Source organism: Plecotus auritus, assembly GCF_963455305.1.
Source record: "Plecotus auritus genome assembly, chromosome: 12".
In the NCBI taxonomy this organism is placed as follows: Eukaryota; Metazoa; Chordata; class Mammalia; order Chiroptera; family Vespertilionidae; genus Plecotus; species Plecotus auritus.
The window spans coordinates 4,584,228-4,611,768 of NC_137778.1; the positions used below are offsets into that span (position 1 = coordinate 4,584,228).

The 27,541-nt window shown below is 45.1% G+C and overlaps 1 protein-coding gene across 3 annotated transcripts in view; it reads right to left on the minus strand.

Annotated features, from left to right (window-relative positions):
* The window catches only part of NME7 (NME/NM23 family member 7), a gene marked incomplete at its 3' end in the record, with an annotated part of 105,523 nt that overhangs the window by 47,879 nt on the left and 30,103 nt on the right, over positions 1-27,541 (minus strand). For 2 of the 3 annotated variants that reach the window (XM_080649349.1, XM_080649348.1), the window contains exons 7-10: positions 23,198-23,303; positions 10,852-10,916; positions 7,342-7,410; positions 5,739-5,840 (exon numbers count right to left, since the gene is read on the minus strand). In XM_080649349.1, coding sequence (XP_080505475.1) covers positions 5,739-5,840; positions 7,342-7,410; positions 10,852-10,916; positions 23,198-23,303 — 342 coding nt within the window. Of the gene's footprint in view, positions 1-5,738; positions 5,841-7,341; positions 7,411-10,851; positions 10,917-18,592; positions 19,786-23,197; positions 23,304-27,541 lie in introns of those variants that run through there. The other variant, XM_080649350.1, reaches the window with a different exon arrangement.

Genomic DNA, 27,541 nt, shown 5'->3' on the forward strand with positions numbered 1-27,541 from the left:
GGGGGTGCAGATATAAGGAAGGGGAAGTGAAAACAAGCAAAATGTCAAAATCATGCACACATGCGCACACACACACTCACATGCATTCACACATACACACACACACACGCTTATGCACACACATACACACTCAGAAGAAGAAGAAAGTAAAAGGCCATTACAGGCAAAAAAAGATAGTTACCCAAACTTCTCAACCCCTGTGGTGACCAAGGTGGCACCTGTGGAATAAAGGGTGAGGGAAAGAGGCTGGGTGTGGCAGAGGGGATGTTGTCTCAGCCATAACAGAGAATGGGGGTTGGGCAGAGGGGACATGGTCTCAGCCATAACAGAGGATGGGGGGGGGGGGTGGAGCAGAGGGGACATGGTCTCAGCCATAATACAGAGAGGGGTGGGGGGCAGAGGGGACGTGGTCTCAACCATAACAAAGGATGGGGGGAGGGTGGGCAGAGGGGACATGGTCTCAGCCATTATACAGAGCGGGGGGCAGAGGGGACATGGTTTCAGCCATAATACAAGGGGGGGGGGGCAGAGGGGACGTGGTCTCAGCCATAACAGAGGCAGAGGATCGGGGGGTGGAGCAGAGGGGACATGGTCTCAGCCATAACAGAGGCTGGGGAGAGCAGAGGGGATGTGGTCTCAGCTGTAATATGGGGGAGGGGGAGCAGAGGGGATGTGGTCTCAGCTGTAATATGGGGGAGGGGGAGCAGAGGGGATGTGGTCTCAGCTGTAATACGGGAGAGGGGGGGCAGAGGAGATGTCCTCAGCCATAACAGAGGACGAGCAAAGCAAAAGACCTTACAGGGAAAACCACATTCAAAAATATTAGCAGAGTCAGAAAGGTCCAAATCCAAAAAGATACAAGTGTCTCCGAAACAGTGACAATCCACCTGTGCGGTGTCATGAGGGTTACTGAGCTGGAAGGTCGCACGGCTCAGCTTCGGATGGAGCAGGGAACTGGGCAGAGACAGAGGGGCTGGCGGCACTGGCACCGCCAGGAGCGTGGGCTCCGTGCCAGAGGCCACGTGCTAAGAGTCCTCAATAGACTGTGGCGACGGCTGTGCGGGTCTCCCCAGTCCTCAGAGGCTCAGAGCATGCGGGTGGGAGGGTTCTCGCTGGGAAAGGAATAAAACAAAAGGGGCTGCCTCCAGCCACACCTGCCCTTCCACCGCCAGGGGCCCATGGGACCCTGCATTGCTTCCTCTAGGACAGGGGTTCTTCACTTTGCTGGTGCCTAGGCCCCGTCTGATGAGGTCTAAGAACCTTGCTCAGAGTCCTGTTTTTAAATGTCTGCAATAGGATTACAAAGGAAATGAGTTATTTTGAAAAACAATCGTCAAAGTATTTTTAACCTGTGGTATAATAATGTGCATCTTTACCAAGAGCCAGCAGCTGAGCCAATAACTACTGCACTTTTCAGGGAGCAAGCCCGTCCAGCACGTGGTGAGCTGTTACAGCTGTGGTGTGGGTGGTGTGGGACCTGATTCCGGCTGGGAGCAGAGTTCAGCACTGCAATGGTGTGATGCTCACTTCGCGGGAATCTAACCTTCAGCAGGAGATGAGTGAAAATAAGTGTGTGGGTTTTCCCCTCACCCAAATTCACAGAGTCTTAAATTCTATTCTTTGAAACTTGAAGGGTTTGTCAACACCGGGACGAGAATCCCGTTCTAGGCCAGTCTCGGGCTGTCCTCAGAGGGGAGAATTTCCAAACTAAGCGCCCTCCATCCCCTCAGCAGGAAAAGGGGCGGGAGAGAAAACAAACCAAGGAAACAAAACTACTTTTCCAAATTCCTTTACCTGCAGATAGCCCTTTCACTCTATAGTGGAGAATGGCCTAGAAGGCAGGTTCTGTGTCAGAATATGGGGATGAATAGGTTTCAACAACAGGACAAGTGATCACTTTCTAGCGTTGATGAGAAGTCGAAGGCACGCAGCGTGATGGCCCTGGCCAAGGCTGGGAGGGAGGTGCTGGCTGAGGCTGCAAATCCAGGAGCCACATTCTGAAATTTAGGTTTTCGTTCTCTCCTCCCTAAAAATAACTGTGTTTTCCGATGGTCTTAGGCTCTACAGCAGCGGCTCTCAACCTGTGGTTCTCAACCTGAGAACCGCTAGCAGGGTCGCCTAAGACCATTGGAAAACACGGATATTTACATTAACAGTAGCAAAATTACAGTTATGAAGTAGCAACGAAAATACTTTTATGGTTGGGGGTCACCACAACATGAGGAACTGTATTAAAGGGCCGCGGCATTAGAAAGGGAGAACCAATGCTTTAAAGAATGTTTTTTCATCGTCCATCTGTTTTAGGATCCTGATCAACTAATTCCACCCACTGCATAATCCCCAAAGCAGAACTAACAAGAAACAACATCTGCTGGTTACAGCAGGGTGACATACAGCATTTTTGTTTTTATAAAACTTGAGTTCAAAAAGAATCTTCAAAATTAAAATTAACATTGAAGGACCTGGATGAGAGCCCACTGCTGCCAGACTACGTTCTTTAACAATAAACAGAACAGGCCACTCAAGAGCTTTTTTGCCGAAGACCCAGGGGTTCGCTTTTCCTAAAGCTGATCGGGGCCTAAGGAAGAGTTTAAACTCAAGACTGAATGCTTTTCTCTATTTCTATCTCCTACTTCTGGGAACAAAAGCTACTTACATGTACTGAAATTTAAATCAACAGCTCAGGAAGAACAGTTAAAGAATGAATATAATAAAAGAGGCTGTGGTGTTCTAAGCACTGTTTCTGTATTTCTTTCAAAATCTAACGGTCCCCTCTATCACAGACTGGTTTCCTATCGCAGATAAGCCGCCTGGCTGCTCATCCCCACGCCAGAATCACCACGTCCCGCAAGCTCACCTTCCAAATAGATTTACCTTGTGCAATAATGAGGTAAATTTTGGGGGTTCCTACCATCTTAGTTTTCCCGGGGCTGAGGGATTGCTCAGGTGCTGAGCCTGGGAGAACCCTGGGCCAACTGGGACAGTGTTGGTTACTCCGATGGCTATATGACACTGAGGTAAGTGGGGTGTTTTTTGTTAGAAAAGTTATTCTTCATTAAAAACATGATTTAAGCAGGATTATTTTTCATTGCTGAATCACCCAATAGCTCGGGTAAATTATTGCATGCAAATCACTTCAAATTCAGTAAATTACTATCACGTGATTGTGCAAGTACTCTACATTCTCAGTGTACTTGGAACACTTTCAATTTTCTTTAAAAATACACTTACTACTTTTCTGGAGATGTATTTTTTATTTTCATATTTGCCAAAATCAATGAAATGCTTATAAAATAACGGAGTTGGTTATTCTAAGAAAAGGTGTTTCCTGTATTTTACTGTAAACTAGCAAGAGGAACTGTGATTTGGCTGGTTTCCACCTGTGCGTGTGCTGTGGCCTCTGGTTGCTGGGCACTGACCTGACCAAGGAGGGGCAGGGACTCACCCTCCACTCGGCTCATTGGCAGACTGGGGTGAACCAGCAGTGAAGGGTCCGCTCCATCCGATTTCCGCCCCGTAAAACAGAGGGTCCTCCACATTCCTTCTCTATCTACTCGTCCACTCAAGATAAAGAGAAGAGCTGCGCTGGCTGGTGTGGCTCAGTGGATAGAGTGCTGGCCTGTGGACTGAAGGGTCCCGGGTTTGATTCCGGTCAAGCGCACATGGCAGGGTTGTGGGCTCAGTCCCAAGAAGAGGGCGTGCAGGAGGCAGCCGATCAATGATTCTCTCTCATCATTGATGTTTTTATCTCTCTCCCTCTCCCTTCCTCTCTGAAATAAATAAAAAGTGTAAAGAAAATAAGAAGAATTTCTTTAAAAAGAGAAACAGAGAGAAGAAGGAGGAGGAGGAGGAAGAGGAGGAGGAGGAGGAGAAAAGGCGCTAAGCTAGCCAGTAAACACCACCTGGCTGCTTCCCCGCACACCCACGGCTCCCATCCCAGTCCACGTCACCAGCATCTGGGGCCTGGACTGCAACCTGTGCCCTGTCTCCCTTCAGACTGTTCTTCACTAGTCAGAATAATCCTGTTTAAAGTCTAATCGTGTCACTACTCTGCTCCAGCTCTTAAAAAACTAATGGTCTCACACGGAGACCATACAATCTCACGTCATTACAAGGGCCTGCCCACCCTTCTCTCTGACCTTGATCTCATGAATAACATTCAATGAACACTTGCCACCATCCCTCTCTCCAAGCCGCCTCCGCAGCAGAGCCACACCTCAGTCACTCTGGCTCAGCCACATACACACTTGCTTCCATCCTTCCTGCTCCCCGGAAACGGGACGGTAGGTCCTGCTGCCTCCCTCTGATGTCAAGGTCTGTCCTTCCCGACTCTAGAGCCCCTGCCTCCAAGCTCTTCCAACTCAGCTTGCTCTCGAGGAACAGCTAGGCATTCTCAGAATTCAGCGAGGCCAGGGAGTCCTAGTTCCTACTCTGTGGGATTCTAATGACACAGAGTCCACCATTTTCAGCCTGGCTTTTAAGCCTACCCATCCCACACTCCCAACCCGCCCCACCGTATTTCCTCTCAGAAACTGTATTTCCTTGTGCTTCTAGGGATGCATTGCCCGTGGAAGCCCAGCAGATATGCCTGCTGTGGGCCAGTCAAGGTGCAGATTTCTTGGTCGCTGCCTTTGCGCATGCTTCAGAGATTTCCCCATTCTCTCTATGCCTTGACGCTTCTTTAAATCCCGTTTAGGTCTGTCTCTTCCTCTAACAAAGTTTTCTCGGTCACTGCCACTTCCTAATAACTGCTTCTTTGCTAACAACCCTGTGACACTTGTATTTCCCCCGAATGTTAGTCCTTGCTTGCGGGTTTCTCTGTAAATCTTCTAAGCACCTTTGTGTATCTGCTCTCCCCCACAGGGCTTCAGAGCACTTTCTCAAGCTGACTCCTTAGCAGGTGCTGCTAGCAGACTGTCCCGCACCCATGGGCATTCGCATAAAGGCTGTCTGAATCAAAACACAGTGCGTTGGCACTCGTTTACCATGACGGTTTACAAGTGGTAGTGAAATGAGAGAAAAAGCTTAAATGTTAGCTAGTGTTTAAAATCAGTAACACTTCCCATGACCCTGCCAGCTTGGACCACACGCATGGAGATTTCTCATGTGTCCTAAGGCAAGTTCTGCTTTTCAGCCCCCTCTCTGACCCTCGCCACCAAGCGTCCACGTGAAGAGAGCACATTGGAAGGTGTACAGAGAACATCAAGCTTCACCAAGTCCCACTGCTCACACTTAGTGACGGATCTGGTCTGAGGCCACCAGATCCACATCCTTTATCCTGACTGCTCACTCACGGCCTCCCTATGTCAAAGGAGAATTAGTACCTTGGACAAGTTCCACCACAGCTTGATAAATTTACTTACCTCAACAATTCAGCAAGAAGAAACAACAAAAGAAAATGCCACAGTAAATGTTTCTGCCCATTCTGTACCATCACTAGGCTAACAAAAACTCACTAGTCAGAATGACCTCCTGAGTAACATTCAATGAACACTTGCCACCGTCCCTCTCTCCAAGCCGCCTCCGCAGCAGGCAGAATGCAGTTTCCCCCCTTGCATTTTCTGTTTCCAGTCATAATTAATATAAATGATGGAAAATGCTACTTCGAATAAAAAGTTTTGTCTAATGTGTCCCCATTTGTATTTTTTTCTTTTAAAGAGCAAACTGAAGCTATCAAACCAGTGAAGACATTTGGTTAATGACTGAAACAGACGTGGCGCTATTTAAGGGTAACTCACAGGATCCGCAGGCCCACAGAGCTCTCGGAAGGTCTTTGCAGGGTTAGTCTGCAGGATCTCCAATGCCACGCAAGGGCCAGAATACATTTCTGTCACCATCTCCTGTAATATGTAATATAAAATGTTAAAAATTAAAGTAAAATTATCTTTGACTTCTTCCCCACCTACATTCTACCTACCAAGCAGTTCCCAAATTTTGTCCACTTTCCCAACAAAAGTGTCTGTGCTCTCTCATCTCTGTTCCCACCACTGCCACCACGTGAATGTAATCCTGGATGCTTTCACTATCTGAATTCATCTTCTAGTGCAACTTCCTTTCAAAGGGTCTCGCCTCATGAGCACAGCACTGTCAAAAGCATCTCTGAAGAAATAAATTCCAAAGCGCTCCTTCCAAAGACATGAGAAACGGCAGGGAGAGGTTTATCTCCTCATTAAACATCTGGAAAGCAGACCCTCTAGATCAGTGGTTCTCAACCTTCCTAATGCTGCGACCCTTTAATACAGTTCCTCATGTTGTGGTGACCCCCAACCATAAAATTATTTTCATTGCTACTTCATAACTGTAATTTTGCTACTGTTATGAATCATAATGTAAATATCTGTGTTTTCCGGTGGTCTTAGGCAACCCTGCTAGCGGTTCTCAACCTGTGACTGTATCCCCCAAAGCCACTCTGCTATCCACGAAGGTCCAGTGTGACTGATTTTGGAGGATAATTGGGGTGAGTGTGATTTCCTGTCTCATGCTCCTGAAGTTCTGCCTGCACTAAATGACAAGAGCCAAGTTCTCAGCAGGGGGAGGTGGGGCACGGACATGCAGGGCTGAGGAAGCCCAAGGCCGCGATAGAAGGACCACTCTCAGCCTTGACCACGTGGGCTGAGGAAGCCCCAGGCTCCAGCGGTCCTGGAACCAGCCAGTTTTCCTGGTGAAGGAAGGTTGAAAGGAAAGGGCCCCGAGAAGGGAGGGGATAGAGGACCAGTCTCATTGTCAGGAACAGTGAACTTCATGCAAAAAGGAAAGTCAAAATTCTCTCTGAAACAGCAGGGCTAATGGGGCAGTGTACCAGCACAAATGTGTCTGAAACAATTTGATAGGAGGGGAAGGAAACTAACTTTGATGAAATGCCTACTATGTGTTATCTTAAGGAACAATTTGGCGTACGTGAATATAGTCATTTGTTTCCAAGGGCCCTTTTCGTCTTGTTTCTACTGTCTCAGTCACATTTTCAGATGACTCTACCCGCATTTGTGTCATTAAAGTAGATGGAAAGTACTGCTATGAAATTATACAATCATGTTAAGAACTACTTGCTTTTAACTTTCTAAAGCATTCGGGACAGTCTCCCCCCATGAGAACATTATAAACTTCACAGATAATGTCAAAGTGGGTCAATATCCCAGCAGGTTTTCCCCCTTGCATTTCCTGTTTCCGGTGGCTCTCAGGGGTAGAATATCGCAGTCACTGGGTATCATTGACTGACAGCCGGCAGAACCCTGTATACTTTAAAGGATATTTTCCTCGTTAGAGATTATCCTGAGATTACCCAGATGTGAGACACACAAACTGTTTTCAGTACGAATGCTTTACATTTAGTTTGATACTTACGTTATATTCAGACACCACTCCTTTATAAACTTCGTAAAACTCTTCAACGTTAGCTCGATCCATGTTGAACTATATTTAAAAAAACACACACAACACCACAAAACCATAAGTTGATCAAGCAAAGAAAACGAACTACGTTTAAGCACTCAAAATTTATAATCTCTTGGATATATTTTCTTTACTTTAAAATGTAAAGTTTGCAGAATCAAATACTCTTCGAAGAAGGAAGTGTTATCAGAGGCTAGGTCATCAATAATAAAATTGTGTAATGATTAGAGTGCTTAATGTGTCAGCATTGCTCTTGGTCCTGTCCACACAACATCTCCTTTGATGCTGCGACCATCCTGCCATGTGAGGGGTGGTACCAGTCCCGATTTGCATGAGGGTAAGACTCAGAGGGGCTGTGGAACCCCCACAAACCTGGGTTCCATCTCAGCCTGACCTCACTGTCATGCTCTTCACCACAGCATTACACCTCTCTGAACAAAACCTCATTCCCAGCATAAGAAAGAGACATATATAATGCAATGGTGTTTATGGATTAAACTAGAGTCCTGGTGCACAAAATTCGTGCACGGGTGTGTGTGTGTGTGTGTGTGTGTGTGTGTGTGTGTGTCCCTCAGCCTAGCCTGCACCCTCTCCAATCTGGGACCCTTCGAGGGATGTCCAACTGCCCAGGATCAGGCCTAAACGGGCAGTTGGACATCCCTCTCACAACCCAGGACTGCTGGCTCCCAACCACTTGCCTGCCTGCCTGCCTGCCTGCCTGATTGCCCCTATCCGCTTCTGCCTGGCAGCCTGATCACCCCCTAACCACTCCCCTGCCAGCCTGATTGATGCCTAACTGCTCCCCTGCCAGCCTGATTGCCCCTAACTACCCTCCACTGCCGGCCTGGTCACCCCTAACTGTCCTCCCCTGCTGGCCTGGTCACCCCTAACTGCCCTCCCCTGTTGGCCTGGTTGCCCCAACTGCCCTCCCCTGCAGGCCTGGTCACACCTAACTGTCCTCCCCTGCAGGCCTGGTCACCCCTAACTGCCTTCCCTTGCCAGCCTGGTCACCCATAATTGCCCTCCCCTGCTGGCCCGGTCACCCCTAACTGCCCTCCCCTGCCAGCCTGGTCGCCCCTAACTGTCCTCCCCTGCAGGCGTGGTTGCCCCCAACTGCCCTCCCCTGCAGGCCTGGTCACCCCCAACTTCCCTCCCCTGCTGGCCCCGTCACCCATAACTGCCCTCCCTTACCAGCCTGGTTGACCCCAACTGCCCTCCCTTGCAGGCCTGGTCCCTCCCAACTGCCCTCCCCTGCTGGCCATCTTGTGGTGGCCATCTTGTGTCCACATGGGGGCAGCCATCTTTGACCACATGGGGGCAGCCATCTTGAGTGTTGGAATGACAGTCAATTTGCATATTACTCATTTATTAGATAGGATTAGCACACAAAAAAAATGTTACTAAAGAAAATTACTTCAAATTTTGTTGAGAAAGCTGAACATAAGATTTTTCTCCCAAGCCTTCTAAAGTCCCTGGTTAGTCTAGCTCACGGTAAAGCACCTGGAATTCCTGCTGCTCTTCAAAAAGGGTTGTAAGATATGCTTACAAGGTAAGCCTACAAAGACTCATTCCTGCCCAAGCTGCATTCAAATTTAGTTAGAAGTAAAAGTTCATCAAGTTTTAGTGTCTCAAAAACTAAGACCTTAAATGTTTTCAGAAATAGCCTCAGACTTTCCAATTTTATTTCCCACCTCACTCCACTCACTGTGCTTATTGTTGCCAGGACTGACGATTATGGAGAAATTTCTACCTACTCAGACAATAATTCAAACTAGGGGGATTTATTTTATGAGCAACATAACAATTCAGGGAGGGAATTTTGTTTGGTTTCAGAAATTTTTTTTTTATCCTATATTCATTCACACAACCTGTACTATTAATATAATAAAGTAGTAACAGAAAATATAATTTATTAAATACCTAGCAATTTGCACTGGAAATTCCAAAATTCTTGCAATGGAAATTCTTCCATTAGGTAGGGCTATTTCATTTAATTTACTTAGGCAGACAATAATGGTCTCCTTGCTTAGCTGATAAAACTGAAGATAAGAATATTTGAGCCCTGGCCTGTGTTACTAAGTGGTTAGAGTGCTGGCCCACACACTGAAAGGCCATGGGTTCAATTCCCGGTCAAGGGCACATACCTGGGTTGCAGGTCCAATCTCCATATGGGAGGAAACTGACGGAAGTGCCCCTTTCACATTGATGTTTCTCTCCCTCACTACCCCACCCCCCTCGGCTCTTTCTAAAAAGCAATGGAAAAATATCCTCAGGTGAGAATTAAAAAAAAAAAAGAAAAGAAAAAGCTTGACATTTGGCCAAGATCACATACCTAGAAAGCAGCTGACCTGTGGCTCATAAATAGATCTTTAAGACTCCAAAAATGAAGGACTGTGATTGTCACTAAATCACCATGCCTCTCCCACAGGGCCAATGAAGCCTTTTAAAATTATTCTTGTTTTCACTGAGCACCTACAAGGGTTAATCACTGACTTACGTTATAGGTTGATCTAGCCAGACTTAGATCAATGTTTAGAGCTAAAATTCCCACACTGGTTATTATTTAAGCAGGCTTGCCACGCTGCTACTTTTCGGTTTTGGCTCACAATTTCTTTATAGTCCTAGATAAGATTCTTCTAGATAAGATTCTTCAAATACCAACTTCCTCATCAGTCTTCAAGTTTTTGCCTAAAGACTTTGCAAACCAGTGGATATTTCTGACCTTTTTATTGGCCTATGGACAGCCCCACCAATCGGATCAGTATTTCACTATCGTAACAGCAGAAGCTCGCTGGCCTTCTACACTGTAACACCCACATTGTTTATCCAGTTCCTGTAATCTGCACCTAATTCCTCCTCAAATGCACTGGTAAGTGGCGCACAGAGGCCTGAGCTCCGCAGGAGCGGTGCTGCTTCTTCAGTGGACGGTTTCCTGGACGTGAGTCGGGCAGTCTGCCAACCACCGAGGGGCTGAAAGGCGCTGGCTCTTCGAAGGTGCCAGAGGGGAAAGCCAGAAACCAGCACAAGGCCCCGGTCGGGAGAAATCCGAAATGATCTCTTCCCCCACTCCCCTCGGAGCCACAGAGCCAGACAACAGAAAAGTCACTGTAACTACTCGGCTTAATTCTATCTTTTGTTTGTAAAAACTGAATACTTTGTTTCAGCCCATATTTGCCAGCAAAGTTCCAAGAATTGCATAAACCTGTACCAGCTTCAATTAGGTGCACAACTTGACTATTAGTTATCTCAGTGAAGGATTTGATGGGTAAAATAATTTCAAAAACATTTGTATTATAAGATTACCAAGTTCAGTAACTCTGTGGTGTTTGTTTGTTTTTGTGTTTTGTTTTTTGTGTTTTTTTTTGTATTTTAATGCAGAGAACACTCAATGTAAAACATCTTAAAACTTAGGTAGAAAAAAACAGTTCCTCAATAGGTTGTGACTCATTGCAAACTACGTACCATCTGCATAGCTGAGACCTCAAAGCCTGCATCTCGGATGGCCATTAGAATCTTTCCCAGCAGTCCTGGAAATACAGAACAAACGCTTGAAAAATGCAAAACTTCTCAGGCATTTTGGTTGCTTAGAAATACAAATTTTCTGCATCAAGTTACTTTCCTTTGCTCACACTCTCTCTGAGGAAATGACACTTCCCAAGGGACACTCAGTCCCTGAGACAGCCTGCTATGGCCATTCCACCCACTGGGCAGTAAGGGCTCCGGAGCATCAGGGATGACCCTGAAGACGAAACCACTTCTCAGATACCATTTTGCTCTCGGGCCCCTGAAGTCCAGCGACGCAGAGAACATGAAAATCAAACCACTAAAACTAATACAAGAAAATGAAGTTCCCAAGTCCTAGGTACTCAGAAGGTTCGGAGGAGAAACATCAGATTATAACTGAGGAGGCAGCAGAAGCTCCACACGAGTCTAGGAAAGTGAGCGTATCCTCACAACAGTGAGACGTCAAAAACAACAACAGTGGAAAAGAGAAATGGAACCCAAACGGATGAAGGCCCTGGGTGTCAGCAGGAGGAATTTGTATAACGGGGTCTGTGAATGCTGCAAGGCTGGGACTGATTTTCCGATTCCATTCACTTTCTATAAAAATATTCAGTTTCTTTATTTTTTCAAGTCAACTAAAATTCTCTCTCTCACACACATTCACATACACCCATTCTCACACTCACACACACCAACTCACACACACCAACTCACACTCACATTCACACACACACACTCTCACATTCTTATACTCACACACATTCACTCACACTCATACACACCCACTAACACTCACACACACATTCTCATACACACACACACACACACACCATATTCTGGGTCATCTGGGTGCTCACCCAGTCATCCCAAATCACCAATAAGTACCAGTGTCTGGATGTGCATCTTATTTAGGTTACTGTTATTGCAGCCAAGCAGTGCTATTTTCCTTGTAGAAGGGTGAGGGATAAAAAAAAAAAAAAAAAAAACAATGCCATCTATTTCTCAAATGACACACTGGTATCACGTGAAGGCCAAATGACATCATAACACACTGTACAAACAAAGGCTGTGCAGAAGTCTGAGCCTGTAACAGGCTCATGCCAAACTCTGAACAGTCTGTACCACATCCACATTGACCTTCATGGCTTAGTTTTGGCAAACATCTATATATTTAAAAGCCAAGCCACCGGGATGATAGAATGACCAAAACGACCAGAACAACGAGTTGCTATGACACGCACTGCAGCGGCCAAACGGCCGGATCAGGGCCCTGATGGGCGCCCCCAATGTCCCACAGCCGGCTCCGCCCCAGATTGGCCTTCCCCACCCCAATCGGGGTGGGGTCAGTGGCCAACCTCCCAAGGCCCCTCCCCCTGGCCGGCCCAGCCCTGATCAGCCCCCAATTGGGGCAGGATGGCCGGACCCACCTGTGCACGAATTCATACACTGGGCCTCTAGTCACATTATAAATTTTATCCATTATATAGCTTTGTTTGTACTGAATTTATAAAATTGTTTTAAACAGTTATACATGAAAAAGTTCATATTTAGCTTTATATTTGTGTTGCATTATAAGTAAAATAATTTATGTTAACACTGGGAATACATTTTTCCTTCAAAAGGAAACCCTGCCTGGTGTGGCTCAGTGTTGAGCATTGACCTATGAACCAGGAGGTGACTGTTCAATTCCCGGGCAGGGCACATGCCCTGATTGCAGACTCAATCCTCAGTAGGTGCGCGCAGGCGGCAGCCAATGGATTATTCTCTCTCATCATTGATGTTTCTATCTCTCGCTCCCTGTCTCTTCCTCTCTGAAATGAATAAAAATGAATTTTAAAAAATGTAATATAAGGAATATAAAAATAAAAGGAAACCCTGCCAAAAGCAATGGAGACTCCCAGAAAGCCTGAGCTGGACAGCACAGGACAAAAGTGAAGTGTTCTAGGAAGGTTACTAAGGCAACAATGATGGGGCAGCTGATCTGAGGGAAGGAATAAAGGACAGGAGAAGAACAAAGGCTTCTGAAATGATCAACATGCCAACTGCGTTTGGGTGGCAGCAGCAGAGAAGGAAGGAAGGAGTAGAAGATGTTGCCAAACAAATGTAACAGGACGAACCTCGACAGACTGAAGAGGAAGAAGGAAGGTTTTGAGTCTAAGAGACTAGCAGAATGTGGCACTTTAAAGAAAAACAAGAACACAAGTAATGTAAACAAATGAAGGAAAAAGACACGGAATTATTCTGAACATAGAAACAGAATTTTAGAGCAGGAGACAGACGGGTACTTGAGGACAGAGCTTGGCCATTAGCTGAAGAAGATCACTGAGTAGTGAAGGAATGAAGTCCCTGGGATTTGGGGTACAGGTGCCATCCAACAGACAGAGATATAATGAGGTGCAAAGAGGTCAGAGCTGAAATGATGAGAATAGATGACTACTGTTTGACAAAAAGAAGGACAAAGGCAAAAAAAGAGCTTTGAGTTTTAAAGTTCGGGAATTGAAGAATGAAAATGAATAAAGACACATAAAAAGGAGACACGCAAGAGAATGAAGAAGATACTGCTGTGACATGACAGGAGTATCACAGCATCAGATGGAGGGAGAGTTCTTAGAATAGAGGGACAGTTAAGACTTAACGGAGACTAAGGACCCTGGGAACTGAGATAACATATAATTTCAAACCTCTCCCAGTGAACTTTTTTTACCCCAGGAGACAAAATCCACCGGTCTCTTGTACTCTGAATGAACCGTGCACTGGTGTATGATTTCCTAACCTCACACATTGATCATTTAGGAAATGTTAGCTCACTGAGTTACGCAATCTTCCAAATGCTGACTCATTTCATGGGGCCACCTGAAAAAATCACCACCTATTAACGCCACCACCAATTTCATCAGCATAGTCTTCAAGCATGGGGAGCTGTCAGGCTCCAGGTGGTGAGGACAGTTTTCCAAGATTCTAATGCTAGTGTTCACTTGGAACTTTATCATCACTTGGGTCTTTATCTTGGCCAACAACTGTTGTCAGCTGCCATGTCTTTGAAATGACAGGATTACTTAATTTTGAAAAGAGTTAAGTTGCAAACCAGTGGATATTTCTGGTGTGGCTATCAGTCTTGCAGGTAAATGTGGGACTCCCTAAGAAGGCCCCTCATTGAGTTCACAACTCAAACAACGGCACAAGTGCTTTTCGTAAAGACAAGGTTGTATTTGAGTGTGGAGCACAAGAGCCCTGGGTGTACTGCCCTTAGTTCACACGGAGTATGAGCAAGACCTGTACTTGAAGGTCAAAAATTAATCACTTCCATTGCTGCATTGAGGACATTCTTACGTAAGAGTGGCATTTCTCTGCAGCACCTGAGAGTTAAGCATGCGCGAACTACGAGCTTGGAGCGACGGTCTTGATTTGTGCGAAGGCAGTTTCCCCGGCCACTGCCCTTGCACCATCTGTGCAAATGTCAACACATTTAAAAAGGCAAATAAATCATATGGTTCCGAACTTTCCTACTTTCCACAGCATGGTATTTTCATATGACCGCACTCACATGTGGGATATAAAACTAAAAACAACAATGAACAAATAAGGCAAACAAACAAAAACTCATAGACACAGACAACAGTATAGGGATCACCAGAGGGAAGAGGGGTGGGTTAAGGGTAAAGGGGGTCAAATCTATGGTGATGGAAGGAGATTTGACTCTGATGTATCAGAGAAGCATACACTTGAAACCTATATAATGTAATTAACCAATGCCCCCCCCAATAAATTTAATTTTTAAGAAGGCAAATATAAACTATTAGTATCATTATGTAAACAGATTTGACCTCATGGATACTACTGGTGCCTTAGCACAAATCAAGGTCTTGTTTATTTTGATAAAGAAAAGGCTTTACATGATTATTTAAGAATCCTGATCTAAATATGAAAGCAGTATTAAGCCTTCTGCATTAACCAATATGAAAGGAAATCACAATCTACACCTGTTGTAAGTCTGTAACGACATTAAACCAGCCCTGCAAAATGTACCATTGACAGAATAACTCCATTCACAAATAAACCAATAAAAAGTTCCAGTCCACGCAGCACTGCCTTCTGCCCAGAGCAGGTAGACACGAGGCAAGGACATTGCTTTTATTTACGTGGTTACGTGTGGAGGCAGGACAGAGGACTTAAGAAACCCGTTCTGTGTTTAGCAGCCTGAAAAGACAAGCTGTCAATAACCACATGTCCTTTACTTTGGCCTAGACAGGAATGTTCAGGTGACTGAAAAATGACAAATAACTATGCAAATGAAGGTAAAACGCAAAACTGCGTGCAGCGCAGCCAACAGGTTCGAAGGGCACACAAGGCGGAGGCCTGCTTCCGGGCGGGTGTGCGCACAGCTAACTCGTTCCCCAGGTTTGCTTGTAACTATGAATGCTGCCTCTTCGCTGCTTCGAATGTCAGTCACCTCTCCGTCTCCACTTCCTGGGCCTCAGTTCACAGCCTCACAGTCCTCACCGGGATTGTTCAAAAGCCTCTAAGTGGCCACCCTGTATCCAGCCATTAACAGTATCTTTCTGAGAACTCCTGCTTCTCCTGGGACTAGGAGCCCCCTCCATCCTCTTTGATTAGAAAGGAAGTTGCCACCCGTCCTGGTGTGGCTCAGGGGTTGAGTGTCGACCTATGAACCAAGAGGTCACTGGTTCAATTCCTGTTCGGGGCACATGCCCAGGTTGTGGGCTCGATCCCAGTAGGGGATGTGCAGGAAGCACACGATGGACGATAATTCTCTCTCATCATTGTTTCTCTCTATTCCTCTCCCTTCCCCTCCAAGAATCAATAAAAACATATTAAAATAAAAACAAAAACATGCCTCTGAGAGTGGTCACAAGGTGAGCATCCACCCAAACAGGGTCAGCCTTAACACTCAGCTTCCGAGACCCGAGCAATTCCCCTAGGAATGGGCGTATTGTTTGCACAAGCCAACCAGAGTCCTTCCCTGGGGTTTTACTTATTATTCATTCATTCATTCATGCATTCATTCACTCATTCATTCATTCATTTTCATTAGAACCAGGTTGAAAAGCACTCTTCCCACTGTGTTCATCAGTTCATTGCTGGCAGCCCTCACGCCCTCTCATGGTGCCGGGAAAGGGCAGCTAAGAGCACGATGCTGACAGGAAAGCCAGAGACCCGGGAGACTGCCCGAGGCAGTTCAGAGCCCTCCCTAAGCCCAGCTCGCCCTGTCCTCCCACCAGCGGTCTGGTACATGGGCCAGGACTGGGAACGCAGGTTGGGTTTCTGGAGGTGCACCCTGTCCTCACCCAGCACTGAGTATGTGGGAGGTGATACACTGCAGCCTGAGAAAGGAAGGTTGCAGTAGGAAGGGTGGGAAAAGGGCACACATCTAAGAAAAGATGTGTGAGCGGATTAATGAACAGTCCTCTGCTTTTCTACGTATCGGCGCCTCTCTCTTACTCTAGAAGGCCTGCGGCGCATAGCTCTCCCTTGAGTTGCTGGGTCATTTGCCATCTATCACAAGTTTGTGTCCCACTGCATCTGCGTTGTCATATGTTGGCCTGTGTCTATGCAGAGTGGAAGTGGGTTACTCACCCCAGTTTTTCCTCCAGAGCTATTTTCATAGGAATCAACTATAATTAGATTGTCAGACTCTCAGCACTTATAATCTGCCATGTAACTCGAATCATCTTTTAAAGTCTTAAAACATGAGATCGTGCTGCCTTAAATTTTCATTTCTAAAACATGTCCCGGTAAAGTAGAATCACATGGCCTGGGTCTCTGGACCCAGCTCCACAGGGATCGGCCAGCTCCTGGCCTGGAAGAAGGACAAGTCCAAAGGGCAGAGCCATAGTCAAGCAGAAGGCGCTCCTGTCCTCCTCTGCGGTGTGCCTTTCTGCAGGGGAGGGTCACAGGACACACAGAAACTAGTGGCTGGGGCTCCTCCGAGGCGGGATGGGGACTCACTGTCTCTGCTACAAACTCTCTGAGATCCGTTTTAACAAGTGTGGCTCTGCTCAGCGGCCATCACCATGTGTCCTAAAATGACAGGGTCCTCTAGCAGACACGTGGATGCAAAGCAGGCGAGGAGAATGGAGCTGTCACCCAAGTTCCGCTGGAAATGTGCGGCGACCTGCTCCTCCTGGAACCCTGGGCAACCTGGAACCCAGTGGGTGAACAGCTCTCGAGCTCGAAGGCAGGAGTCAAGGTGCTTCCAGAACATGACGCCCTGAACGGTGACTACTAAGTCCTAACGTTTAAGAAAGCGAAAAAAGGGAGGCAATGAAGTGTCCACCTGATTTTCAAACGAAACAACACTCTTTCCACTAAATACGGTCCCTTAAGTAATACACACACAGGGTGCCCCACAAGTCGGAGTGCAGCTTTTAGTAACGTAGAAGACCCGTGTTACAAATACGTAGTAAAATAGTATTTGAAAGTTTCATTTTAAAATGAAACATTTCTTTTTAAAATGTTTACCAAGACATAAACTTAAAATCAAGTATTTTTCAAAATCTAAAAAAAAAGGAATATAAACTAAATTAAATAATTACACTTGCAACTAGTATTTTTAGTTTGTAACATTTGTACTCCTAAAGTTACGAAAGCTAAAAACTGCATTCTGACTTTCCAGACGTCTACCTTAGAAGTCACGCAGCGACCCAGGTATACCACGAAGGATCGCCAAGGGAGCCCAGGGCATGACAGAAGTGTGTGGAGTAACGCATTGTTGCTAAGGAGCTAGGTTCTGGGATGGTTTGTTATAAAGCAATAGCTAACTGTAACACTGCTGATTCGAGGTTTCAAAAAATGTGTCGTGATAGAATCACGACAATTACTATTATTAATAGCTAACGCTTCTTGAACACTTACTATGTAAACTGTTCTACATGCATCACATGTATTAACTTGTTTATGAAGTAGGTCCTGTCACCTTCATTTTGCGGATGAAGAAAATGAGGCCTTAGAGAGGCTAAGAAAATTTTCCAAGCAAGTGTCGAGCCATAGAAGGATAATCGTATCCAAACATCACATCCTACAGTAATCCCTGCCAGGTGCCCAGGACCTTCACGGGCTCATGGCCACCCCTTTATTGTGTTCCTTCTAATTCAGACAGACGAGCATAGGTCTTGTGCTTGTAACACACTCACTGAGCTCTGAAGGGAGCCGGGTTCCTGAGGCTCACGTCACAGCTGCTAGGTGCTAGTGCCCGGCTGCCTAGCAACAGCTGCTTCTTTATTCCAGTCGGGTGGGGAGAGCAAGCCTGACGCCTGAAGATAAAGGACAGGGCAACCTCTCATTGCTTTGTCATGGACAGAGCCCCACTAATCAGAAAGGCGCAGAGTGGGGTCTGGACTAAGTCTAGTGAGTCCTCCTTCACACAGTGACACTGGATTCAAACAGTCTGTCTGTCTATTCATCCTCCGAGTGTCTCCAGGGAGGCATCAGACAAGACCAAGTTTATACACACAGGACTTCGTGACTGAGAGCTTGAGACACTGTAACATAACATCAGAACCGCACGCTTAGAACATGTGTGTTTATGCTATGTAATTTATACATCAATAAGGGTAAGTAAAAAAGTTTGAAAGAAAGGAGAATAGACATTCTCATATTAATAACTTGGATGGGAGGGGATTCCAGCGGCTGTTTTAAACATTCTAAAATCTTTGTCTTAGAAAAAAAATCTGGAGAGAGTGAGCAAGTCCACATTTTATTAAAAAATTCAGAGTTAGGTACACATGCTAAAATTTCGGCAGGGTCCATTAACAATGCACAGTATGGCAAAGGCCAATAAACTCTTTCTGTGAAGGGTTAGGTAGTTCATATTTTAGCTCTGCAGGCCACTCTGACTCTGTCCCATCTTATAAAGCCCCTTCCTGTTTGCTGTTTCAGATAGAACATAAAACAACCACAAAACTCCGCAACTGCTACATGCTAAGCAAAACTGGGCCCACTCCAAGAGTTTTTATTGAAACCGAGTTAGATTTACGATGTTTATATCCAATCTCGTTACACCAAAAAGTTCACACCTCTTCCACAGTATTCCAGAGGCTAAGTTATTTGAGGAAAATCAACTATAGAAAAGGTGGGAATGTTATCACTTCAATCACCCAAACTCGGGAAGTCCCACAGGGTGGATGTGTTTCTCGGGCTCCCACAGGGTGGATGTGTTTCTCGGGCTCCCACAGGGTGGATGTGTTTCTCGGGCTCTTGGCCTATTGAGCATCCAAATTTCTCTGAAAGAGGCTCTGAGTGAGAACAGCTGATTGATAAAAGTAAGGAACTTGATAAACATAACCTTGCAGAGAACAGTCCTCCTGCTCAATTAGCATATCAGAGATAATTCTGGGGTTACATTTACAAACTGGCCAATATTCTACTAAATAATGTGCTTCTTAATAAGTGAATTGCAGACAGACAATATGACTTTTTAGAAATAAAATCTAAAATTACTTTCCAACAGCCTCCATGAAAATAGAATTTTTACAGCCAAAACATAACATTAAGATACAGAACACAATTATCTTTTATGAGAATTTTCTACACAATTTCACTGAGTAAGAGAACACCTGGGTTTAAAGACGAAAGTAAACTGAATTTCAGAAAGGACAATGTTATGAACAACGCAGCCAAACTGTTTAATCTGCTAAAGAAAAATTTCCGACAGAATTCGGGCTGATACTTCAGAAGGCTAACTCGGGGGCCATGGCCAGTGTAGAGGCCGCTCTCCCGATTCGCCACCTCCCCGTGCCCAGTGCCAGCCTCACGGGAGGACGCTGCTCGTCAACCAGACAGAAGCAATGACCGCTTCACGGACTTCCCGTACACCAGACTTGAACTGAGGACAGCGCTTAGCTTCTTCAACAATGACATGGATTTTCTTTCTTTCTGTGGGGACAGATGTGGATGTTGGATTTTGTTAGCATTTTAGGCCACTGCATTGTTACTAAGGAGTTACTAGCAGGAGTCATGGCAGCGGTAGAGGAGTACTCATCACAGGAAGAATGTCCAACACTGACGCAGCACTCAGCTCAGCACTGGGCACTGGGCCTGGGCAGACCTTGTAGTTAATTAATGTTAATTATTAACCATTACATTTAATGTATAGTTACCCTGCGAAGAAGGGAAACTGCTAATCTCACTTCACAGATGAGGAAATAAGGTGGAAAGAGATTAACCTAAGTCAGTTACCCAACAGCCCATGGAGAGTAAGTAGTGGAGCCAGGATTCAAGCCTGTGTAGCCTGATTTCAGGGTAAAATTAACTTATTTTATCAATGGAATTGAACTAACTACATATAAGTAATACTGAGGACATCAAAACAAACGCATTGCATCATTTTGAAGTTAAAAAAGAAAAAAAGAACACAGAAATATTCGCCTTATAAAATCTGAGTCCCCCAAATGACAAAATATATTTCAATCAACATATATAACAAGACCGCGAATGTCACCATCTGTTTCACAAACCACGCTCTGTATTTTCCCTAGCTCTCTCAGAAGCGAGAAGCGAACCACTGAATCCATACAGATTAACCAAAGGACTAAGAACTAAGGCGCCTACATCCGCATGATTTTATTATTTGTGCTAAGAAATTCCTAGCCACAAAGATAAGGCTGTAAATCAGTAAATGACTTCATTGTACGTGTCAGGAACTTCCCCAAAGTCCATTTACACCAACAATAGACTACTCAAATGATCCCCTTTTCACAATATCCTCTCAACTTGGCAAACAACTCTCTTATCAAACAACAGTGCGCTGAGGATACTTGGTTAAGATCCCTGCCGCACTGTTTCCACGAATCCTAAACTCAGATCTCAGGAACTCTGCCCAGTCTCCATCAGATCTCTGCCTGACAGGCCGCCTTCAATCTCTCAAGGTGGACCTGACACTCCACCAAGTCTGCCCAGGACCTCTCCCTGTGAGGTCTCCTGGGGCTCCCCAAGGTGTGCTCTCTTTACTGGAACAGCAGTCAATGCGCTCTGCTTGGTCAGCAGGCTATCCTGGCCTTTGGGGGAGCTGGTGGCCAGGCTCAGGGAACAACCCTATTTCTTTTCAGCCGCTCTCTTATCAACAACTTTTTCTTTAACCTCTTTTTCTCTCAGATCCACACTAGACCACGGGTGAAATTAAATATGCCAGGAAATGGGATCATTATAGAAAAAGACAAACATAAACCAGCCATTTGAAAGGGGGCCAAGTGAATCTAATAATAAATTCAATATGAAACTTTAAACTGTATTTTATTGTAGCCACAGTTTATTAACGCTAAGCTAAATTGGGTTAATTACACATTTCAAAACAGTCTTAAAGCATCCCTATAATTGAGGTTTAGAAATAAAAGGGGGAAAAACACCTTGAAATGCCAAAGTTTCAAGTGTTTTGCCACTTGGTTAAATTTTATAAAATTTCCTTTTACTTTAACTCATTTACTTCAAATGCTATGTATCAAATATGAATATATGAAATATAGTTAAGCTTTAAAAAAAGCTCTGACTAAAAAAGATTTAAACCTGTGTAAATATAAAATTAGTCATGTGACATCATTTCAATTATATAATCATTTTAAATAGATTTTTATATCTATCTATGCAATTATTATGAGCTATAACTAGTATTCTCTTTTATTTCTCTTTCTATGCATCACATTTTTCCTTAGAAAAACTAAGTCAGCTAGAGATCAAATTGAATGTATTAAAGTGCCAAAGATAAGCTTTTTATAAAGTTGAGGCCTTTAAACAAGAACTTGCCTCATCACATTAAAATGTGTCTGTATATTGATTGATTGATGGATTGATTGATTGATTGTGTGTGTGTGTGTGTGTGTGTGTGTGTGTGTGTGTCCATGCCCAGGGAAGAAAAGTGAGGGAAACATAAAATGCCCATTTCCTTCATAGACTGTCAACCCAGCCATTTCAAATGTTACTGCTACACCATGTGCTGCTCTGCCGGGACTCCTGCAGAACAGTGGGTGCAGAGGAAGAACCCAGAGGTGACAGGAGACCAGTGTCTGCATCCTGGCTCCCCTACTAAACTGGGAAATGACTTATTCTCATAGAGCCTCATGTACCTGGAAAGAATGACAAACCCACCTATTAGACATGATTGCTGAGGTTAAAAAAGATAGTGTACAGGGGTTCAGTCTGTTACCTGGCACATAGTGGTAAGTTCTCCATAAATGTTTATTACCTATCATGCATGTTGCTCCCCTCTAATTATGGTCCTAAGGAAATACTTCCTAGATAATCAAAGAAGTATTAATTATGCAACAAGATCTTTAAGGCTCATATCCTTTCAACCAGTACTTCTACTACTAGGAAACTAGCCAGAGGAAAAGACTGGAGATAGTGTCAAATACTTACATACAAATACATTCTTCAAAGCTTTCTTTTTAACATCAAAAAACCGGAAACAATCTAAGTATCCAAATCTTATACCACATCTATAAGGTTGCATAGTGTACAACTATTAAAATATTAATGAAGAATTAAGAGTAGCCAAAACTGCTCCCAAAATTAAATTGAAACCACAGCCTATAGACCTATATCTTGAACATGTTAATTACATTCACATGTGTCAGTTACACACATATACATACATATGCAGAATAAAAAGATTTGGAGGAAATATCAAAATGTGAACAATGACTATCTCAGGATAATTAAAAACAGGTAACTTTTATTGTTTACTTAAACTTTTCTATATTTTCTACTGTGTACCTGAATTACTTTAATACTAAGAAAAAAATTAATCCATTCAATTATGTTTATTATTACGTTTATTATTTAGAACTAGAGGCCTGGTGCATGAATTTGCCCACCAGTGGGGTCCCTCAGCCGACATCCCCCGAGGGGTCCCGGATTGTGAGAGGGCACAGGCCAGATCGAGGGACCCCACCAGTGCACAATGGGGCTGGGGAAGGACACGGGAGGTTGGCCAGCCTGGGAGGGACTGCAGGAGGGCTCCAGGGCATGTCTGGCCCATCTCATTCAGTCCCAATCAGCCAGATCCCAGCAGCAAGCTAACCTACCAGTCAGAGCACCTCCCCCTGGTGGTCAGTGCACATCATAGGGAGCAGTTGAGCGGCCTTAGCATATCATTAGCATATTACACTTTGATTGGTTGAGCGGGCGACCGGACAATTGGACACTTAGCATATTAGGTTTTTATTATATAGGATATTCTATTTTTTTAAGGATGATTTTTAAAATTACATCCCATCTCATTTCCAAAAGGATTTGCTCATAAGTTCCTATGAACAAAATGAGTTGGACATGTTATATTCGAAATAGCACTTACCTTCGCTGATGGCATGGGGCTTAATAATGCAACAGGTACAATTGGTAAATTTAGCAGTGTTTGCTGGTCCACAGACTCCACTCGAAGGAAAAAATAACTCCATTTCCTAGAAATAGAGAGAAATGACTTTGACATGTGTAAAATGGAGATCAAGAATCAAAACTATTGTCAGTTAAAACTAAATTCTCACTATAGTCCTGTGATAAAACTAAATTAAATGAACTATATTCTGTAGCTAGATTCAGGCAGTGTTTTCTTAAAGTGTGTTTTTTATCGATTTCAGAGAGAGGAAGGGAGAGGGGGAGAGAGACAGAAACATCAATGATGAAAGAGAATCATGGATCAGCTGCCTCCTGAATGCCCCCTACTGGGGATCGAGCCTGCAACCCAGGCATGTGCCCCAAGAGGGAACTGAACCGTGGCCTCCTGGTTCATGTGTCGACCAACCACTGAGCACACCGGCCAGGCCAGGCCATGCTGTTTTACACATGGCTCACTGAAACAACAACCCAGCCATGTGAACTAGTCAGAGATGGTCCCATGCATCAGTACCATTAACATTTAAACGCACTTCCCAGTCTCTAAGCTTTTACCACTATTAATTCAAACAAACCTTTGCAAGAGCACACTTTTACTAATTCAGAGACTTCACAGAAAGTAAAGTTACACAAAAAAATTTTCAGCCCTGACCAGTTTGGCTCAGTGGATGGAGCATCGACCTTCGGACTCAAGGGTCCCGGGTTCGATTCCGGTCAAGGGCATGTACCTTGGTTGTGGGCACATCCCCATTGTGGGGTGTGCACCAAGCAGCTGATCAATGTTTCTCTCTCCTCAATGTTTCTAACTCTCTCTCCCTCTCCCTTCCTCTCTGTAAAAAATCAATAAAATATATTTAAAAAATTTTTCATATTACTTTGTGATTTGAGCTGCTTAAATATTTTCCATAAAGCTCCTCTCCTTTTAGCCTTTACTTTTACCTAAACTGACCAGTAAGGAAGGACAAAGATATATAACTTTCTCCCCTAAATAAAATTAGACTCAATTTGATAAGCTTTAGTTATATTGTGGTTATACTATATTTTATTTAACAAATTGTAAAGCATATAGTTGTACTTTTTCATAAATTTCACCTTGATAAGATCCTATGGTAACCTCACTAAAGCATTCGACTAATCCACATTCATATCTTTAATTATAAAAATAAATGGTTGCCAGTTAAAAGTTTCTCCCAAACTTGTACATAGTAATTTATATAAACTAGAGGCCCGGTGCACAAAATTCGTGCACGGGGGTGTGTGTCCCTCAGCCCAGCCTGCATCCTCTCCAATCTGGGACCTTTCGAGGGATGTCCAACTGCCCATTTAGGCCCAGTAGGATCGGGACTAAACGGGCAGTCAGACATCCCTCTCACAATCCAGGACTGCTGGCTCCCAACCATTCGCCTGCCTTCCTTCCTGATTGCTCCTAACCGCTTCTGCCTGCCAGCCTGATCACCCCCTAACCACTCCCCTGCCAGCCTGATTGATGCCTAATTGCTCCCCTGCCAGCCTGTTTGCCCCTAACTGCCCTCCCCTGCAGGCCTGGTTCCACCCCTAACTGCCCTCCCCTGCAGGCCTGGTCGCCCCCCCCCCTCCCAACTGCCCTCCCTTGCAGGCCTGGTCCCTACCAACTGCCCTCCCCTGCTGGCCTGATCACCCACAACTGCCCTCCCTTGCAGGCCTGGTCCCTCCCAACTGCCCTCCCCTGCTGGCCATCTTGTGGCGGCCATCTTGTGTCCACATGGGGACAGCCATCTTGTGTGTTGGAGTGATGGTCAATTTGCATATTACTCTTTTATTAGATAGGATACTAGAGGCCCAATGCACAAAATTTGTATAAAGGTAGGGTCCCTAGGCCTGGCTGATGATCAGGGCCGATCTGTGGGGCAACTGGTGGGATGATAGGGGCGCCTGCTCACACCCGCCTTGACCGGCACCGCCCACTCAGCAGCCCCGCCCCCCACTGCTGTCCTGCTCTAGTTGGGCCATTGGGGCCGGCATCACCTCCACTGCCACCCGCTGCCAGCACCGCATCGCCAATGCCCGCCATGTTCCGCGTCACACCGGTGGTCAACGCACATCTAACTCCTGGTCGGTCTAACTCCCGTCCATGGGGACAATTTGCATATTAGCCTTTTATTATATAGGACTAGAGGCCCAGGGCACAAATTCATGCACGCATGGAGTCCCTCAGTATGGACAGCGATCGGGGCCCATCAGGGCCAGACCAGCTCGGGGGAGGGACTGCAGGAGGTTGGCTAGTCAGAAGGAGGGGCCGTGGGAGGTTGGCTGGCTGGCCCACTCCTAATCAGGGCCCATTGGAACTGGGCCGGCTGGGGGGAGGGGCTGTGGGAAGTTGGCTGCGGGAGTGCACTGACCACTATGGGGCAGCTCCTGCATTAAGCATCTGCCCCCTGGTGGTCAGTGCATGTCATAGCGACTGGTTGACCAGTCATTCCTGTCATTCTGGTTGTTGGGTCATAATGGTCGCTTAGGCTTTTATATAGAGAGATTGTTTTTGTAACTGCTCCAGATTAAAACATTGAAAAATACCAAACTTTCTCTCTACATACTCTCCTAATATCAAATAAAAACCTTTTATCAGAAAATAATCCAAAACACTAAGAAATGAAATATGAAGTGGCATGAACAATGCACCCTTATTTACAAATATGAGAAAAACCTCAAACCTAATCTTCAAAAGGGAACATTTAAGTAAATCATGTTATTTCCATGCAAGAGAATATTCTGCAGTCATTAAAATGTACTCTTTTTGACAGTAATCTAGTGACATGGAAAAATGTTATGGTATAATATTAAGTGAAAAAAGTAATTAAGTTAAAACCATGTAAAATGGTGTTTACTTTGCAGGTTACATAAATGATCAAGGAAATGAGCTGGAAGAATCCTATATAATAAAAGCCTAATATGCTAAGTGTTCGTTCATCTGGTTGTCTGTTCAACCAATCAAAGCATAATATACTAATGACATGCTAAGGCCGCTCAACTGCTCGCTATGACGTGCACTGACAACCAGGGGGCAGACGCTCTGACTGGTAGGTTAGCTTGCTGCTGGGGTCCGGCTGATCAGGACTGAGTGAGACAGGCCAGACACGCCCGGGAGCCCTCCCGCAGTCCCTCCCCGGCTAGCCAACCTCCTGTGACCCTCCCTGGCCCCAATCATGCACTGGTGGGGTCCCTTGGCCTGGCCTGTGCCCTTTCACAATCTGGGACCCCTCAGGGGATGTCAGAGAGCTGGTTCAGCCCGATCCTGCAGGCCAGGCCAAGGGACCCCACTGGTGCACGAATTCGTGCACTGGGCCTCTAGTATGCCATAAATAGGTAAATTGTAAATGCTGCTGACAGAATTATCGATGACAACATTTCTTTTCTCTAGTTCCTATGACTTCCACATTCTAAAAGACGGTGAATAGGCTACTACTTCAGCACACGCAGTGGAGGGGTGGTCACGCATGTGGCCCAGGTACCTAAACTCACTGAGTCTGCTTCCGCACCAGTAAATTGGGGTAACAAGCAACTGCATAGGATGTCTGAAATTTAAATGAGGCACTCCACTGCTTGGAACTGTGCCTGTGATACACACAGTGAGCCTTGATAAACATTAGGTTTTTTATCATTTTTAATTCCAAAACTTTTAAAACACCTGTCATCCAGATCCTTGAGGTATGAAGATAAATTAGACATCTTCAAGAATTCCCAGTCTAGTAGGAGGCTAAATATAGAATCAGAGGGATGCAGTGGGCATGGAGCAATCATCAAGGAAGGGTGCCGTGCATAGAATCAGGGAAGTAGTAACAGGTAAGCAGAGTTGTTACTGTTTTCCTTAAGTTTTGTTGAGATATAATTAACATACATTAAGGCCAACAGTCTTGTACTACTGGGGTCTACAGGACCACATGACCACTTCTGTGACCTCATCTGCCCCTCCTTCCTCCCCCCATCCAACCACACTGCCCTCTGGCTGTAGGCTGAATAAGTCAGGCAGAAGCAGGCCATTTTAGGAGTAGCAAGATGGTCATATACCTGGGACACAGTAAGGGAGAGACTGGTGAGAGGTTAAGTGTAGAGAGAGGCAGGGGCCAGGTTGGGGGGAGCTTTGGACGCTATGCCACAAGAGACAAAAGTTCATGGAAGGGTTTGCAATAGTTCAATTGTTAATACAATTTGTTTTTAAGAAGGTCACCCTGGGCACAGTTAATTTTACTTGGGCAGGATAAAATGTCCATAAACTGAGTAACAGGAGAAAAGAAAAGAATCAGGAGGCTTCTGCAGTAGCCCAGAAAAT